This window comes from Anolis sagrei, chromosome 1 (genome assembly GCF_037176765.1).
Source record: "Anolis sagrei isolate rAnoSag1 chromosome 1, rAnoSag1.mat, whole genome shotgun sequence".
Classification (NCBI taxonomy): domain Eukaryota; kingdom Metazoa; phylum Chordata; class Lepidosauria; order Squamata; family Dactyloidae; genus Anolis; species Anolis sagrei.
Genome location: NC_090021.1, coordinates 129308879 through 129327378, shown reverse-complemented (window position 1 = coordinate 129327378; position 18500 = coordinate 129308879). Strand labels below are relative to the sequence as shown.

General features: G+C 34.8%; 1 protein-coding gene across 7 annotated transcripts in view; it reads left to right on the top strand.

The window, feature by feature from the left end:
* The window catches only part of KIDINS220 (kinase D interacting substrate 220), a 51734-nt gene that overhangs the window by 14951 nt on the left and 18283 nt on the right, over positions 1-18500 (top strand). For all 7 annotated transcript variants that reach the window (XM_067468514.1, XM_060787934.2, XM_067468508.1 and 4 more), the window contains exons 7-22: positions 1086-1184; positions 2235-2432; positions 2552-2650; positions 3083-3181; positions 4480-4578; positions 4914-5091; positions 6971-7135; positions 7293-7472; positions 8782-8947; positions 10377-10528; positions 11477-11766; positions 12589-12729; positions 13287-13530; positions 13688-13776; positions 15299-15443; positions 15862-16024. In XM_067468514.1, coding sequence (XP_067324615.1) covers positions 1086-1184; positions 2235-2432; positions 2552-2650; positions 3083-3181; positions 4480-4578; positions 4914-5091; positions 6971-7135; positions 7293-7472; positions 8782-8947; positions 10377-10528; positions 11477-11766; positions 12589-12729; positions 13287-13530; positions 13688-13776; positions 15299-15443; positions 15862-16024 — 2507 coding nt within the window. The remainder of the gene's footprint in view (positions 1-1085; positions 1185-2234; positions 2433-2551; positions 2651-3082; positions 3182-4479; positions 4579-4913; positions 5092-6970; positions 7136-7292; positions 7473-8781; positions 8948-10376; positions 10529-11476; positions 11767-12588; positions 12730-13286; positions 13531-13687; positions 13777-15298; positions 15444-15861; positions 16025-18500) is intronic.

The following is an 18500-nucleotide window of genomic DNA, read 5'->3' as shown; positions in this document are numbered from 1 at the left end:
TGCTGTGTATCTCTTGTCATTTTCACATGACAGAAATTTTGATGGATTGCATTTTTTTGAGATCTGTAATGATAATAAAAATAATCTTTATTAATATATATATATATATATATATATATATATATATATAATACAGAAACAATATAATAGACATAAACAATGTAAAATCACAATAATTTAAACACTGAGGCTAAAACCCAGTGGGCAGGGCCAATAGCAAGGATTAAATTTTTTAAAAAGTTTAAAAACACTGGGTGAGAAGGCAATGTATTGTATCTGGACAGGGGATCAGAGGGATGAAAATAGGGTTTAATTGCACTAGTAGGTAGAAAATAAAGTGATTCCGAGGACATTATTTTACAAGGTTTGGTCGGGTCAGAGGTTATAGTTCAATTAATCATTCCTTGAAGGCACACTGGAACAGCCAAGTTTTAATGAAGTTGGCTGTGCCTGATAAGTACAGGTCTGGTGCTTTTCTAAGTTGTTCTGTAAAAAATTGTTATATTATGTTTGTTGTTTTCATAATAATTATTTCTTTAACTTGAAAAAAATTAACACAAAAAAGCAAATAATTATCCTTAGGACATAGATTGCTAAGCCCTGTTTTATGCTAGAAGATAAATCATTGCTGGGGTGACAGTATTGATTCAAACAAATTATCAAGTAATTTTAAGAGCTGACAAGTGTTGAATCATAGGCATATTACATTCTTTTCTATGATCTTATCAATGTGAGATTATTGAATTATCTGTTATTTGTATCCCCTCGGTCTTTGTATATTTGGCAGTTTTATCCTACCCATAAGTTGTACTACTCTTACATTGCACCACTGTGGAAATTGGTATCAGCTTTGTAAGAATTAACATCATTTATTTTGTGAATGGTTCTTGCATTATACTGAAGTATTACTTCAGGTTTCCCTATTAAATTTTTATTCCCATTAGTAAGAACTACTTCTTTTCCACCACAAATGTGTGTACATTGTTGGTATGTAAAGCTTTCATCATCTGTTACCATAGCAGATACTCAGTTTTTGAAACGAAGCCAGAAAGTGTAATGTATAAAATGTACATTATTTTCACCAGTATGGCACTACTCCATTGATCTGGGCAGCAAGAAAAGGTCACCTGGAATGTGTGAAGTTTCTGCTGCATATGGGAGCAGATGTTGATCAAGAAGGAGCAGTGAGTATTTTCAAAATTATGATAAAGTAATTTCTATTTTCAAAAAATATCAAACAATAGAATTCGAAAGGTGAGCATGGTAAAACTAAATCCTTTTCTTCAGATGTCACCTATTTTAGCAACCATTTCTCCTCAAAGGCCAATTTCTTTTGGCTCTTCCTTTCCCTGAACAGTTTCCATCCCAACAAGAAATGTTGCCTGAGTTTGCTTTAATATTATACCTTTTAGTGCCTTAAAGCTGAAAGTTGGATTACTCTTTTTATTGTTATTAGTCTCTCTGGAGCATATTTGCCTTAAGAGCAGACTAAATATGCTTTCAACCAGCTTTCTAGATATAATCAAATCATATTAGGAGATATTTGGTTATTTAATTCTAAGATCCTAGTGCTTTCATATCTCTGGTATTTTACTGCTGAAATTCTCAGTCTTTCAGTTTAAAAGGGAAATGTCTGAAAAACTGCACATGGCTGCTTGTAGTGTATTATTGAGTGGAGAATAGCATGATTGAAATAATGCCACATTTATTAACAGGTAATACTGCTCTGCTGTTTTCTGCTAGGCCTCAGTAAACTTCTGAGCTGCAGTAGAAGGGAGGGGAACTTTAGATTATACAGATAGTGCTCATCCCCCATCATGGTCAGTGATCCAAATATAGGGATCTGTAGTCCATCAATATTTGGAAGTTATGTGTTCCTGCTTCTACTGCAGAAGAGGACAGAAAAACATCCTGAATATCTCCTAAACTGATGTAGATCAGTCTGTGTGCAGAAGATCCTAGCTGCTACATTCTTGTCATTATTGAGACCAACAAATAATTGTGGTTCTTGCATGTTGCAGTTACAGCTGGGACAGTAGAGAGCCAGTTAGTTGGACTGCTTGAAAATGCTTGAAAATGTTGATCTGACTCATGTTGTGGAATTGCTGAAACATGCTGTCTTCTAAAAATAGGAGATTGCTTTTGATTAAAAAGTGATATGGAATGTGATGAATATTTTTGAAATAGAAGTAGCTTGCTAATAAATCCCTGTCATTCTTTTTTCTTGACCCCAGAATTCTATGACTGCTCTTATTGTGGCAGTAAAAGGTGGCTTTACAGATTCAGTGAAAGAAATTTTGAAAAGAAACCCAAATGTGAACTTAACAGATAAAGATGGAAACACAGCTTTGATGATTGCTGCAAAGGAGGGTCACACAGAAATAGTACAGGACCTTCTAGATGCAGGAACATACGTGAATATCCCTGATAGGGTAAGCACATGTTAATGTACTCACATTTTTTCCTTTATGTCTAATGTAAACTACAGTTACTGTCCATTTTTAAGTATTAAAAATAATATCTCACCATGTGTCTTCTCTCCTCATTGCAGAGTGGAGATACTGTCCTGATTGGAGCTGTCAGAGGTGGGCATGTTGAAATTGTGAGAGCTCTGCTTCATAAGTATGCAGACATTGACATTAGAGGTCAGGTAAGTAATGTTATGTTTAGTACTATATTTCGGAATGCATCTGGTTCAACCTTCTGCTTTATGCATAGTCTCTAACTAAAGCATCCCCAGCCTCTTTATGAAGGCATCTTCGTGAAGAGAGCTTCCATCTCTTTGCTTGATAATTGGTTCCATTCCTAAACTGCTCTTACTGTCAAGAAGTCCCTTTTAAGGTTTAATCAAAACCTACTTTCCAGTGCCTTCAAACCATTAGACCTGGTCTCACCCTCTGGAGCAGCAGAGAACAAGCTTGCCTCTCATCTCAGTCTTGAAAGCTTTAATCTAGCTTAATGCACTAAATGATTTCTTTTTGTTTTTTTACATTGCAACTGGTAAAATTAACTTAAATAGAAAAAGTATCTTAGGTGGGATTTGACATTGAAGTGCTAATCAGAATTGTGTATTTTTTCATAGGATAATAAAACTGCTTTATATTGGGCTGTTGAGAAGGGAAATGCTACAATGGTGAGAGATATCTTGCAGTGCAATCCGGACACTGAAATATGTACAAAGGTAAATATATCGTTCTTGATTTTGTCTCCTAAAAATACCAATATGCATGTGTTTTTTTTCACATGTTCCTGTACTACTAAATAAAGCAATATGACTATGTGTTTGTGATGGCAGAAGAAACCATGGATCAGGACAAAATTAGTTTTTAATTGTTTTTCAGTACTAATGATGACCTTAGAAAAGTGTGGTCAGGGGACCATTGATGTGCATATTAGAATAACTTACCAACTGGTTCCTGTCACTTTCTGTAAAATATTATCTTGCCTTCTTAGCTTTATTTTTTACAAAATTCAAAATACAGAAATATGAAATGTAGAATATACTTAACACACAAATTAACACACCACACCAGTTGTTGCCAAACATCCATACCTGGGAAACATAAGTAATATTTATAAAAATAATTCTAAAATATTAATTCATCATGTTTAGTTGGAAAGCGTTTAAAACGGAAAGCATGTATTCATTCTTCTCTATCAAAAACAAAGTTATTTCCTTCATAGAAAGATCCCATATAGCAGGGCTTCTTAAACTTTTTCCACTCACAGCCCCTGATGGCCCAGGAAATTTTTTATGTGACCCTTGGTATATAACATGAGTATAAGAAGTAAACATTTACTGATAATAAATCCGCATTTGGAAGACTTGCTGTACAGGCTGATTTTTGTTTTTATGAAATACAGCTGAAGCATTTTCTGCAGAGTACACTGTAAACACTGCATTTTTCTGCCAACAGATTCAGGTAAATGTCTAAAACAGCCAGAAGGTGACATTCAATAACCTTTTACTGTTGGCAGATTTTTCAGGATCCCAACACTGAGCTAAGGGGACTTCATTTGGGGTTAGGACCTACATTTTAAGAAGCAGTGCCATATACAAACAGAGTGTTTGTGTTAAATAATTCTAGACATTAAATCATTAAAATAGCTAAGGCAAACTAAAAGAATCAGTCGCAACTGAAAACATAATAGAGGTTTATACAAAAAGAAGCCCCATTTTGGTTACTGAGACATTGCATAATAACTTTGAGTAGTATAGTTGCTTAAAAGGAGTATCTTAGATTTATTATGTGGTACTGAGTATCTGCATTAGAGGCAGCCTCATAGACTAGCAAATCTGATCAAAATGGAATAGAAGCTTCAAATTCATTACATTCATTATTCACATCAAGATTTAAAATTGAATTATATATTTTTGTCATGAAGTATATGAAGGCAAAATATAGGAAGGCAAAATATTGCTGAAAGTCTATCTAATCCTGAAGCACTCACATAGTATTTTTCTGCTTTTGCTTTTAGGATGGAGAAACACCTCTTATAAAGGCTACCAAGATGAGAAACATTGAAATAGTTGAGCTTCTGCTTGACAAAGGCGCAAAAGTTTCTGCTGTAGATAAGGTACACTCTTGTTGACAACTGCTTTATTTAAAGATAGTTTAAAATCAGCTCAGGTGCAGAGAGAAATTTCACCATGTGTATTGAGATGGATGGACCTTTTGGAAAGAAACTTAACAAAATAACTTCGTTCTTTCAGAACTTAACAAAATAACTTGGTTCTTTTAGCCAACTGTTGAAGCATGCTAATTGTAGAAATTATCCCAATGAAAGTTCTGGTCATAAAGTTTATAGGGCCAAATTGAAAGGAATGTGATGTATTAAATTTTGAGTAATGAAACTGTTTTGTAATAAAACACTTTGGTTTACATCCTTTAACGTTATGATGATTGTTACAGAAAGGGGATACTCCACTTCATATTGCTATTCGTGGAAGAAGCCGAAGGCTTGCAGAGCTGCTTTTAAGAAATCCTAAAGATGGCAGGCTGCTTTACAGGCCTAATAAAGCTGGAGAGACACCTTACAACATTGATTGTAGCCACCAGAAAAGTATTTTAACACAGATATTTGGTGCTAGTAAGTATTAAGCAATTTCAAAAAATATATCTAACTTCAGTTACTTTCAGGAACATGTTGGATTGAACAAGAAAAAATATAACTTATGTGAAGTTTGAGTACTCATGTGCTTCTGTGCACAGTTCAGATTTGAAAGACAGAACAGTAATTCTCTGGTTGGTGCAGAAGAGCAATCCATATCAAATGAGTTACATCAGAAGGCAGGAGTCATTAGCTTTTTTTCTGTAAGCCCTTGTCTCTCAGTTTTTATTTTCCTGCCCTGCTTTTAAAGTCAGGTGTTCTTTGTCTCCCTCTCCAGTACTTCCCTTTCATGCTAAAATCTATTCATTTTACTTTGCTTTCTCTCCTGTATTTTTCATTTTATTTGTACTCCCTTTCTTTGCCTTTTCTCATCAACTCCAGCTTGCTGTACAGTCTGGAACCGTGGTTAAGATTTTAACTTTCACTAGTTTCCAACAAGCGGGCTTTGAAAAAACACAGTTTGACATTGATTTGTTTGAAACTAATGTCAACCACATTTTGTTTGGCTTGGAAAGCACAACAAAGTACAACTGTATAAAAGCTGATTTTAAGCTTCTGAATTCTACTTATCCCATGGAAAGAGAAAGGCAACATGCAATTTTAGATGGAATCTAAATTTGATTACATTTTCACAAACAAACAATCAAGATCATAGGAATAATTTTACCTTTTTATATTACTTTTTTTTATTAAAACTGCTAGTGAGCTGTAACTTTCTTATACGATCTTTCTTTAACTATCTTCTTTGTGATACTGTAATTTATGGGTCACATGGGTCAGTAGAACTGCTTATGCAAGTATGAAGTAATAAACATAGATTAATTCCAGGAGTTCTCCAAGTGCTGTGTTTTACTGAAATGATTATTTTCAAATAAGCTCATTAAACAGCCTGGCAAAAGAGTATAGGCAGTCTCCAAGTTAAGAACAAGATAGGTTCTGTAGGTTTATTCTTAACTTGCATTTGTTTGAAAGTCAGAACAGGTAATTTTTTTCCTTGTAACTGCAGCCAAAAATATTTTTTAAGCTTTGGATTGCAAAGGGAAGGGTTAACACCCTTGTGGTTTTTATTTTGTTATCTATGCCCCTGTTCAGAAGATTTCACTGCACTTTCTGTCCCTTTGAAAATTGGAGTTTGAAAAATTTGTCTTGTGGAATCAAGGATTGGTGATAACTCTTCAGTGGATACACTTTTTCACCATAATAACTCTTTCAGGAGTGAATTTCCTTTCTAAGGGTAGATTTCTCTCACTTCCTCTTGTCTCAGCCCCGTTCTTAGCTATGAGTCAATTGTAAGTCAGATATTTGTAACTTTGGGACTGCCTGTACCTGGACTGTAGGCTAAGGAATAATTTTTGAATAACAGATTATACATAACATGTATAGGTTATTTAAGTTCTTACTGTTGGTTACTCTGTTTGTTATTAAGTTTAGAGTTAGGTTGCTCTTATATTGTTTAATATGGTTTGTCCTGATGTAATCTGTCTGAATGTTTGTTTTTTTTCTCTTTTGGCATTGAATGTTTGCTATGTATGTTGGAACCCGCCCTGAGTTCCCTTGGGAAGGTAGGGTGGTCTACAAATAAAGATGATGATGATTATTATTATTATTACTAGGAGAAACAAAAATAATCCAGAAAAGGTGAATAAACCTTATGTGGAAAATAATATCTGAAAAAAAGCAGTGTAAGTCGATGCTGCACTTTTGCTCAGAAGTAGTAGAGAAAAACAAACATACAATACAGTTGCCTATACATCATTGAACTTATATTTAGCAAGCTGGCTATGGGTTGCTGTTGATGAATGAACACAAAACATACACTTGTAACATGTTTATTTTATGAAGCTTTCTGATGTTGCAGGACATTTATCTCCCACGGAAACTGATGGAGATATGCTGGGCTATGATCTCTACAGCAGCGCACTAGCAGATATTCTTAGTGAACCGACTATGCAGCCACCCATCTGTGTTGGACTTTATGCCCAATGGGGAAGTGGGAAATCATTTTTGCTCAAGAAACTTGAAGGTAAAATTTAGTTCAAATATTTATTGTCATCATTCCTTAGTTAATAAAGCACAATATAGTTAGGTTTTGGCATTACAGTTTGGTCTTTAATTCCAAGGGACGAAATAATGGGCTTTGAGATTTTGTGTTGATAGAATTTCTTTCTCTCTTTTTATAGATGAAATGAAGACTTTTGCTGGACAGCAGATTGAACCATTGTTCCAGTTCTCCTGGCTTATTGTGTTCCTTACATTTCTATTGTGTGGAGGTGTTGGCTTATTGCTTGCATTCACTGTAGATGCCAAACTTGGAATTGCAGTTTCACTGAGTTTACTGGCACTACTATACGTATTCTTTAGTAAGTCTTATTTTCAGTCAGACTGAGTGAAAATCTATGTATTTATAATTGAACTCAAAAGTTTGTATACAAAGTGAAACCAAATATGTGTGTGTGTGCCTTCAGATCACTTGTCGACTTATGATGCCATGAAATTTATAGGGGTTTCTTAGTAAACAAATTCCAGTTCCTTCTTCTGAAATATAGCGTATAACACCTGGTATTCATTGGTGGTTTCCTGTCTAGGACTGACCCTGCTTAGTTTCCAAGATCAGACATGATCTTGTGCCTAAACTCCACTCATGGGAGGTCTAATCAAATGTATTAAGAGAGTTAAAACATTTGTAACAATCAATTTTAGATATCCATTGATTTGAGGATCATATTTCTTTTGACTCAGTGTAAGTTCTGTCTTCTGTTAATTCTGAATAGAAGTGGTCTGTGACTCAGAGCTGGGTTTTATGCAAGTTCATATGGGATTTTGTGGGAGCTACCCTGAGTTTAAGGGACCTATTCAAGGTGTTGGGACTCTAGAGTAAAACTCCATTTTGAATCAATGGAATACCCTGATTCTGAATGCAGTTAACTGATGATTGATTACACAAGCCAACAAGCATTTTTCATCAGATATAATTTTAGGCCATTTTAATGCACTTTTTTTTTGCACTGAATTCAGATCCAGGTTTTTTTTTGCACTGCATTCAGATCTGTATTTATTTTTTCTCTATCACGTGTAGTTTTTGCGATAAGCCTAATCAAATAATTAATTCATTTATGCACTGATGTCAATAGAATCTAATTGATATCAATGCATTAATTATTTTATTAGCTTCATCGCAAAAACTACACATGATAGAGAAAAAATTAAGCACAGATCTGAATTCAGCACAAAAAAACTCTATACAAATGGCCTAAAATTATATCTGATGAAAAACTTGTTGGCTTTTGTTACATGAATATGATGTGAAATGTGCAGACTTTACAGTAGTCCACTGTAATGTACCATTCGTCATATTTTAAAAAGTTGACATGATGGACAAAAATAAAGACATATTTAAAATCAGCATAAAATTGATTTAAGCTGTGCTACTCTCGTTTCTGATTATTACAAAAAGCTTGATTTTGTTGGCTTGTTTATTACTATCTGTTGGTTATATATGCAGTATAGGAATTAAGGCTTTGGCTTCTTTCATAGTGCTTCATTCAGAAAGATGATGTGGAGCTAAATGGGAATAGTAGTGGTACAAGTTAAGCAATCTTTTGGCTCTCCTTTTTAAATCTCTTATAGCTGCAACTAATATTTAGATATTTGTAAAATCTTTCATTTTAGCTGTGATATACTTTGGTAGCCGAAGAGAAGGAGAGAACTGGAACTGGGCATGGGTGCTAAGTACAAGGTTAGCCAGACATATTGGCTACATGGAGTTGCTGCTGAAACTCATGTTTGTGAACCCACCTGAGCTGCCTGAACAAACTACAAAAGCCTTACCTGTCAGGTTAGAATGATTTAGTGCAATGTTCTTTTGTTTTAAACTGTGTTGAAGCATTTAAAAATGTTGGTGTTGCAAAACACTTATCTCTGATGAAATTTGATGCAGATGGGGCATTGTGATGTTCACACCAGAATGCTAGTTTGCTTTTTATATTTTCTATGTTGTTGCTCATCTGTGTGAGATTCAAGCAAGCAAAACAACTTTTCTGTTCAACTGTATCTCACAGTTACTGCTCGGAGCTGAATTTGAAATTACCTGGGTAACTTCTGTATACAAAGCATCTCTTATAATCTTCTGTATCTCTCTCTCTTTGAGTTTTTAATTTATCAAAAGTTACAAATTTATGAGTATCTCAAGATTTTATCCTGTAAATTATACAAAAAAAAACTTTGTGGCATCACAGAGGTAAATTGCTCTGTAATTATGTGCAGTAAAAGTTTTTTTTAATTCAGGTATGCTTTTAAAGATAAAGGTTTTTAAGATCAAGTCAGGTTGTGCTGTGGTTTTTAGCTTTGAATATGTTTTTATGGATTGTAACTGAATTTTTAATACCATTGAGGTTTAATTCTGTTTTAAAGTTTGTATATTTGTAGATTTTAGATTGTGTTGAAATGCTTTTAATGTAAGCTGCTTTGAGTCTCTTTGTGGAGAGAAAAAGTGGAGTATAAATAAACATAATAAACACAGAAAACTGGGAAAACATATTGACTCGGGTGTAAACTGAAGGTGGGAAATGCAGCAACTACTAATAAATTTCAAAATAAAAATAGATACCAATTAAATTACATTAATGGAGATATCAGTAGGTTAAATGTTTTTGAATATTTACATAAAGCTGTAATTTAAGATAAAATTCTCCCGCTCTGATTAAACCATTATTCTAACCTCCTTCAATGTAAATGTGCTTATGCATCCTTTCAAATAATAAAAAATATGATCAAATAATCCTAAAGGAAATGTAATAATAGCAGTAATAATAGAGTAAAATAATAAATGTAATAATAATAATAGAGTAAAATAATGTAAATATAATAATAATAAAAATAGAGTAAAATAAAAATGTCATAAAAACAATAAAATAGTAAATAACTTTGACTCGAGTATAAGCTGTGTGTGTGTGGAGGGGGGGGGGGCTTTTTCAGCCTAAAAAAGAGCTGTAAGCTTGGCTTATACTCGAGTATATACAGTATGTTGTGTTTGCTTTTCACCTAGACCTTTGATTATCTCTCAGCTGGAATAATCCGTACATTGGATTTCTGAACACTTATAGAATTGAGTATTAAATACAAGAAGTAGCAAAAACAAATAACTCTGAACAGAAAAATTCACAGCAGCTTTGCAGTTTGAAAACGTAGATTGCACTTATAGCAAATCCAAATCCATGTTCCAAGTAATCATTAATTATCTAATGCTCTTAACTGTTTCTCTTCAGATTTTTGTTTACCGATTACAATAGACTGTCCAGCGTAGGTGGAGAAACTTCCATGGCTGAGATGATTGCCACTCTCTCAGATGCCTGTGAAAGAGAATTTGGTTTCTTAGCAACACGCCTTTTTCGAGTCTTCAAGACTGAAGATACTCAAGGTATTTGTGAACTAAGCTGCCCTCTCCCTTCCACTTGACAGTTAGTACACTGCTAAAAGTGGGGAAATGTAGCTGTTTCAGAAAAAACATTCTGTGAAATGTACATAAAAATGAAAATAAACAATGTTCATTCTGATTTTAGGCAAATTCAGAAAGCCATCGAATAGTGTCATTTCACTAGCAAAAACCTTTTATCACTTGTAGAACCACTGTTTTAGCCTTCATTACGTATCAGATTGTATCCTGCTTGTGCATACTATTTTGCAGGTTGTTGCAGCTTCATCAGGCTATATATTTCTTTATACCAGTTATGTCTGTTAAGAGAATGCTAACTCTTGTAATGCTTCTGGTAAAAATTGCCTTTTACCCATTCAGAGCTTTTGCAGTCAGAGATTTATTTCCTTACATCCTGTATCTGTGTACTTGCAGAAGCTGCACCTAATTACTTTAGTTGCCTTTGATAGTGTAGCTCTGCACTGAAGAGTCTTTTTAAAGGGTGGAGTCCTCAAACTTTATGAACATCCAGATTTTAAGCAGAGTGGAATCACTCTACTTAATCAGTGATCATTCACTTTTTTTGTAGATGCTTATAGTTATTGGTTTAATTTACTTCCTTTTGTTATATTCCTGTGAACAGAAGTTAGCCAGTCTACAATTTTCTGCCCTGAAAGAGAAGCACTGTAGGCATTTCATCCATTCTAGATTTCATTCTGTATGTAGTTTAAAGAAAAACTGGTATAGTTAGGATTTCTAAGATTCGCGCTGTAAATGTTTCCTGTAATAATTTGTATGTTTTAGATATAACTTAACACAGTCTCTAGTTGTCCTAAAATATATGGTTGAACTTCCATCACAGTTTTATCTGACGTGGTTAAATTTGGTAGTTCATATTGAAAGTTTCATGTTGAAAGTAGAAATGTAGTTACTCATTGCTTGTTTATTTCCCAGGAAAAAAGAAATGGAAGAAAACTTGTTGCCTGCCATCCTTTGTTATCTTCCTCTTCATTCTGAGCTGCATTGTGGCGGGGATTACTCTAATAGCTTATTTTAAAGTGAACCCTGAAAACATGACAGTGAATGCTATTCTGATCTCATTTGTATGTGTCGTGGGTTTGGGCTTCATTTTGAATTGTCGCACATGGTGGCGCGTGATGGACTCAGTCTTGAATTCACAAAGAAAACGGCTCCACAGTGCGGCTTCCAAACTACACAAACTGAAGAGCGAAGGGTTTATGAAAGTAAGCACTAATCCTTCATTACAAACAAAATAAGAGCAGTTTTGAGTTAAGATAGTGATTTTCAGTGTTTTTAACAGCAGATGAGTCATAAGAACAAAGCAAGTTGTCTGTTTAAAACAGAGCATTTCTGTCTTGCATACTAGATTTCCACTAAACTTAAAGAATGTATTTTATTCTAAATACAGTCGATTCTCAATATTAATGGCTTTGAATTTTGCAGATTTGATTATTCACAGATTTGATTAAAACATCTCTAGATCCTTCAATGCGACTGTGATCAAATTCTGCTAGACATTGATCATAGTCATTGGATGATCCAGAGATTTCTAGAGAGGAGTTCTTTGAGATTAAAAGAAATCAACATTTTAAATAATAATAATAATATTAATAATAATAATAATAACAACAACAACAACAACTTTATTTTTGTACCCCACCTCCATCTCCTTGAAGGGACTCGGGAGGCTTCCATGGGGAAAAGCCCAAAAAACATAGTTAAAATAAACACATCAAAATACATAAATGACAGCATAAGACAAAATAAAACATCAACATTCTAACAAAATATAAAAACAACCATCAAACCAACAACCAGTGGACCTGAAATAATAACCAATTTTGTTTTGGACACGGGTGGGCGTGAATTTTCGTTTTCCCAGGGGACATTTCATCCCAACTTCAGCGAATGTGAATGACTAACTTGTAGTAAGATTGTGGGAGTTACCAATGCCTTTTTAATTGAGATGAATTTTGGAATGTTTTTGCCCTCACCACGGATAATGTTCACAACACTGCCATTTAAAGATTATTATTTTTTTATAGGTTCTTAAATGTGAAGTGGAGTTGATGGCAAAGATGGCAAAAACCATTGATAGTTTTACTCAGAATCAGACCAGACTTGTAGTGATTATTGATGGATTGGATGCATGTGAACAGGACAAAGTTTTACAGATGCTTGATACTGTAAGTAAATAGTGTTTCGTTTAAATTGATGGCTGCTATAAAATCACGCTTCTTCTAGCTTTTCTTTAGTTTTTCATTCACTGGCAACAGATTTCTCCATTCTCTCTCTACTCTTTCTGTTTCACATCCCAAACAATTCTGATAGGTCTCTGTACATTAAGGAGTAGTATTGCAGAGGCTGCAGTGGAAGCAGAGAAGTACAAAAGCTCGATTTTTTCAAACAGTGCTGTAGATCCACGTAGTCTATATTGCCTTTTGAACTTTACCTCTCAGCAGAATATTGTGGTTGCAGTGCTGCAGGATGGTCACGTTACACATCAAGCCACCAAAGCATATTAGAGTGCCATTTATTATGTCCTCTATAATATAGAGCCCATTTTCTAATTGTCTGTTCAGCATATTGAACAGAGACAGGCCACAGCAGAAAAAAGGGACAGATGCATGCATCTTCAGTGTATTTCAATCCAGGTCATTTGGCTCTTAACTCTCTCAACTACTCTTGGTGTTTTTATCATCTTTACTGATGTGTAGTTCAACTTTCCCTCCACTTTTCACAGGTTCGAGTCCTATTCTCGAAAGGTCCATTTATTGCCATTTTTGCTAGTGATCCACACATCATTATAAAGGCAATAAATCAGAATTTGAACAGTGTGCTTCGGGACTCAAATATAAATGGACATGATTACATGAGGAATATAGTCCATTTACCAGTCTTTCTGAACAGCCGTGGACTCAGTAGTGCTAAAAGGATGATGGTAGCTGCAACCACAAATGGAGATGTTCCATACACAGATGGTTCAGGTATAGTAGCAACTACAAAATTGAAAACAAGCACATTTTAATATCAGCATTCATTAGCAATATATGGTATAACTTCATCCTCTTGTTTTTATATTAAGAGTTCATGGTACAAATTGCTGCTTGCAACAATGAAGGAAAATATGGATATTTTTTTTAGGATTTCATGAAGACGTAGACCGAAGAGTTTCACAGAATAGTCTCGGAGATGTGACCAAGCTTGGAAGTAAAACAGCTCTTAACAGACGAGTAAGAAATAGAAAATTGGAAATCTTTCATTATTTGGAAAACCCATTAGAATATCTTAGAACAGGCTTGCACAACTTGTGGCTCTCTGGGTATTTGGGGCTCCAACTCCCAGAAGCCCTAGCCAGCTTGTCCAACAGACAAAAAAATTGGGAGCTGAAGTCCAAAACATCTGGAGGGCCAGAAGTTGTGCAGGCCTGCCTTAGGATGTATTTAGTTCAACTGCTGTCAGTTAATTGTGTTAAACTTTTCAGAAGTGAAAATTCTACAGAAATGCATCTGTGCAGAAATCAATGTCTGAATATTGTACCTGTGTTGGTAGGCAGGCACTGCCAAGTATTGATATAAAATTGAGAAACAATAGTGATGTAAAATTGCTGTTGGAAGTAGCTGTTTGAGAACCTAGTCTAATCCAATGCAACATTCTCTTTTTCGAAAGACAGAAATAATGCAGCTTACAATAAAACTGTTAAAAACACAGCAGAAGCCCAAATGTAATAAAACCCAACTTTTGAGAGAAAGCATAAATGGAGTTCAATAGTAAGATAAATTAAAACTCAGTAGAATAAAGCAGTCTTCATGAACTTATTGTAAGAGATAATCAAACTATTCTTTCTTACACATTTCTTTCTCATCAAGAATTTGCACAGGTGTCTGTATCTTCACGGAGTATATCAAGAGGCATGCTAATCCTGAATAATTTTCAACCCCCGCTGCCCTGTAGAAATCCTAGTATGATGCTTGCCATATCCCAGAAAAAAAGAGGACAAAGTCATTGTCATTGGGAGGGGAAAGGCTGCCAGCTATTGTTGTTTCCTAGTCAGCAAATCTGTCCTTGAGCTGAGTGCTTTAGAAAGGCTGGCTTGGACAGATTCCTCTGCCATACAAATTGTGCTTAAAGAGAAATAGGATTGGAGAAAGAACATAATTTTTAAGCATTCAAAGATATAGCTGTGTTAATTTGGATCCGGAGCTGTGGTGGTGCAGTGGGTTAAACCCTTGTGCCAGCTGAACTGCTGACTTGAAGGTCGGGGTTCTAATCTGGGAGACGAGGTGAGCTCCCATCTTTCAGCTCCAACTTTGCTTGTGGGGACATGAGCGAAGCCTCCCACAGGATGGTAATACATCTGGGCATCCCCTGGGCCATGTCCTTGCAGTTGGGCAATTCTCCCACACCAGAAGTGACTTTCAGTTTCTCTAGTCACTTCTGACATGATAAAAAAAAGTTTGGATCTATATGCAAAGATCTTGTAGTAACTTTGAGATTGACTGAGAAAAAAAAAGGTTTCCTAGATTGAAATCTACTTCCATCACATGCTACTCAAAGGTGCTAAGATGTAGCATCTTTTGAAGATGTCATTAGAAAAATACTTAAATATTTTATCCTAATAAATTTTCTTTGAAAAGTAATTTCAAAGGAGGATTTTAAGTACTTTTTCATATTCTCCTGTTGGATATGCTGATATTTGCTGTTTGTTAAACTATAAATGTTAAATGCACTTGCTTTGGTTTTTATTATAATTAGGACACTTACAGGAGAAGACAAATGCAGCGTACCATTACACGTCAAATGTCTTTTGACCTGACTAAACTATTAGTTACAGAAGACTGGTTCAGTGATATTAGTCCACAGACTATGAGGCGATTGCTCAATATTGTTTCTGTGACAGGTATGTTTGCTGATTGGTCTTTGAAATACAAGGGCAGCCATTTAAGAACTATAATCTGCATGTTGCATGTATTGGAAAAGCAAAAAGATAGGGAGGAAGAAGAGAGAAAAAAGAAAGCCTAGGCTGAAAATCATTAATGGAACCTGTTTGAATTGCAAAGTTGAGAAAAGTCTTGATCATTGAACTAATCTCGTAGGGCAGGATTATAGGTTGTTTGGTGGTGTGAATGAATGTTAACAAGGAAATTTGAATATGAACAGTATTTTTAAAAGGGGGTTCTTCAATTTCCAACACCCACCATCTTAAAACTCAAGCTTGCTTACTGTTTTTGATATATTCAATGGTCACAATAAACCTATTGCAAGATTGCAGACTTGCTGTCTGCAATTTTATCTAAATTGAACTTCATATCTTACAGGACGCTTATTGAGAGCTAATCAGATTAGTTTCAACTGGGATAGATTGGCTAGCTGGATCAACTTGACAGAGCAGTGGCCATACAGGACATCATGGCTTATATTATATTTGGAAGAAACCGATGGCGTTGCAGATCAGTTAACTTTAAAAACAATCTATGAGAGGTATGTAGGAGTTATGAGAAATGTCTGCTAATGATGTATTTACATCTCTTTCCATAACATGATACCTTTGAGATGGAATCCAAATCTAAATGTAGAATTAATTTAATCTGTGTTTCATGTACCCTTTACACACATATCCTGAAGGTAATTTTTAACCATATCTGTAAAAAAAATTGTGAATGAAACAAAGTTTGTATACACTGAATCATCAGAAAGGAAAGATGTTACTATATTGGCTATCCTTGGAGACAATTTTGGAGTTTGGAGTATTTTGAATTTCCTGCAGAGAAGTTGATGATATAGTATAGGACACTACAATACAAGCTTTGGTTTTTCACACATAATGTAAATGTATTTCTTGTAGATGCAGTATATGATGCGATAGTATTGTAAATAAGAAATGCATTCTTAACTATTGAGACTTCTTGACTTTTGGACCACCCTATATTTTTGTATTGTTCCAAATCATCAGCTGTTAAACCCTGCTATAGCTGGAGCTTTTGCCAGTTTGTATTGGAAGTTGTCAGGAAAGAATTGGCTAGATTCAAAAAAGAGCAAGCTGGGAGATATCACAGATAAGAGTCATTCTGTTGTGTGAAGTGACTACTATTGTCCTTCTACTACAGTTATGTCATATGCAGAGCTTTTTTTTTTTTTTTTTTGAGACTTTAGGCCCTGGAACGCCACTCCCAGCAAAGCTGCGAACCATGATTATGGGCCTTACATTACAGGAATGTAACATTTCCAAGATCTGTAAATTATATGTTACTTTGTATTTCAGGGATTAAATTAACTGTCTTGGAAAATATTTTCCAGTGTACAGGCCTATTCAGAAGTTTCATAAAGTTCAGTGGAATGCACTCCCAGGTTAATTGTGAACAGAATGCAACCTACATTGATCTTCATCAGCTAGCTGTACTCTACCAGTAGATGGCAGTAATACTACCAGTTATTTTGATGAAGACATCTACAAGGCAGTTGTAAAATAAATAGGAATTTATATTCATCTTTATCTTAATACGATGTCTGATACTTGCTTCCAAGGACCACAGTGTAGCCTTTATACAGTATGTTGGAAGAGATAAATATATAACTTGGAGATTAGGAATGAGCTTAAAAATTGGGTTGTTGTACAACCCAGAAACAACCCAGTGTTTCCGGCCATGAAAGCCTTCGACAATACAATATTGTGCAGCTTAAAAATTTAATCTATTACAATAAACATTAAAATACCACCTGTGTGGTATGGATTTCGGGAACTGGAAACAACTGAGGGTTTGATTTCATCCCCACTCTAGGCATCCCCCAAAGTTTAAGATACATAATTGCTTTTCCATATCATCCTCTTGAAAAATCTCTAATGTTCAGAATAAGCTGCTAGCTAGTGTCTGCTCCAGAATCTCCCAGTTTGCTTCAAGTGTCCGATCACTGTATCATACCACCCTTGTAAACCAGAAAACCTTTTATTAGGTTTGTTTAACATCAAGGAAGAATGAGATTGGAGGTCAGTGAGCAGGTATTTACAGATTTTGGGGTGTTTTGATAGTGCTAGTGCTATAGCTTCCTTGAGTTGAAATAGCATATTTCATCCTAATGAGGCAATATGAGTGGTGAGGCTATTCAGCTAATTATTTATTGAATTTATGAGCTCCCTTTCTTCCAGAGTTGGACCAAAGCAGTTTCCAAAACACATAGAAATACAATCACATTTTAAAGGCAAATTTGTATTTAACACTGATATTGTACTATATTAATAATATATTTATGTATATATACCTTGTAAGCCGCTCTGAGTCCCCTTCGGGGTGAGAAGGGTGGCATATAAATGTCGTAAATAAATAAATAAATTTGTGAATTCTTGTTGTTTCCAATGAAAAGTGTATTTTGTTAATTCTCTTTCTAGGAGAAAGACTTATAACCATGTGAAGATGTTCTCCCTAACATAATCTGAAACTGTCATTTAGAAGAACTAGGAAGCTTTAATTGTATTCTTGTTCACCAACTGCAGATCCTAAACTTACCACTTCCACATAATCTCTGAATAATTGTAACCAATTGAGTAAAGGGATTTATAACATAAAATTGATTGCAACAGTATTATCGCCCTCAACTGTGCTTGCCTTTGTCAATGTCATCCTCCCAGATCAGGTTGTGTGATGTCGTTTTCCTGACAACTCAACACCATCTGCAGTAAATCTGATAGAATAAAGCAAAGGGCTTTATTCAACCTGACAACAGTTCTGCTGACCCACTGAAACCTTTTCATGAGAACTTCATTGTGCTTAAATGCTTTTGAAACTGTTTTAACTTAGTGTTCTTATAGGACCACTTGCGTAAATGTTTTGAAACTTTAATCCTTTGTGTTTTAGTTGTATTACATCATAAATTCTTCAGATATTTTTAATATTACATAATTGTTTACACTAAAATATAAATAAATCAATCATTTGGTGCAGTCCATACTGCCTTACGTTTT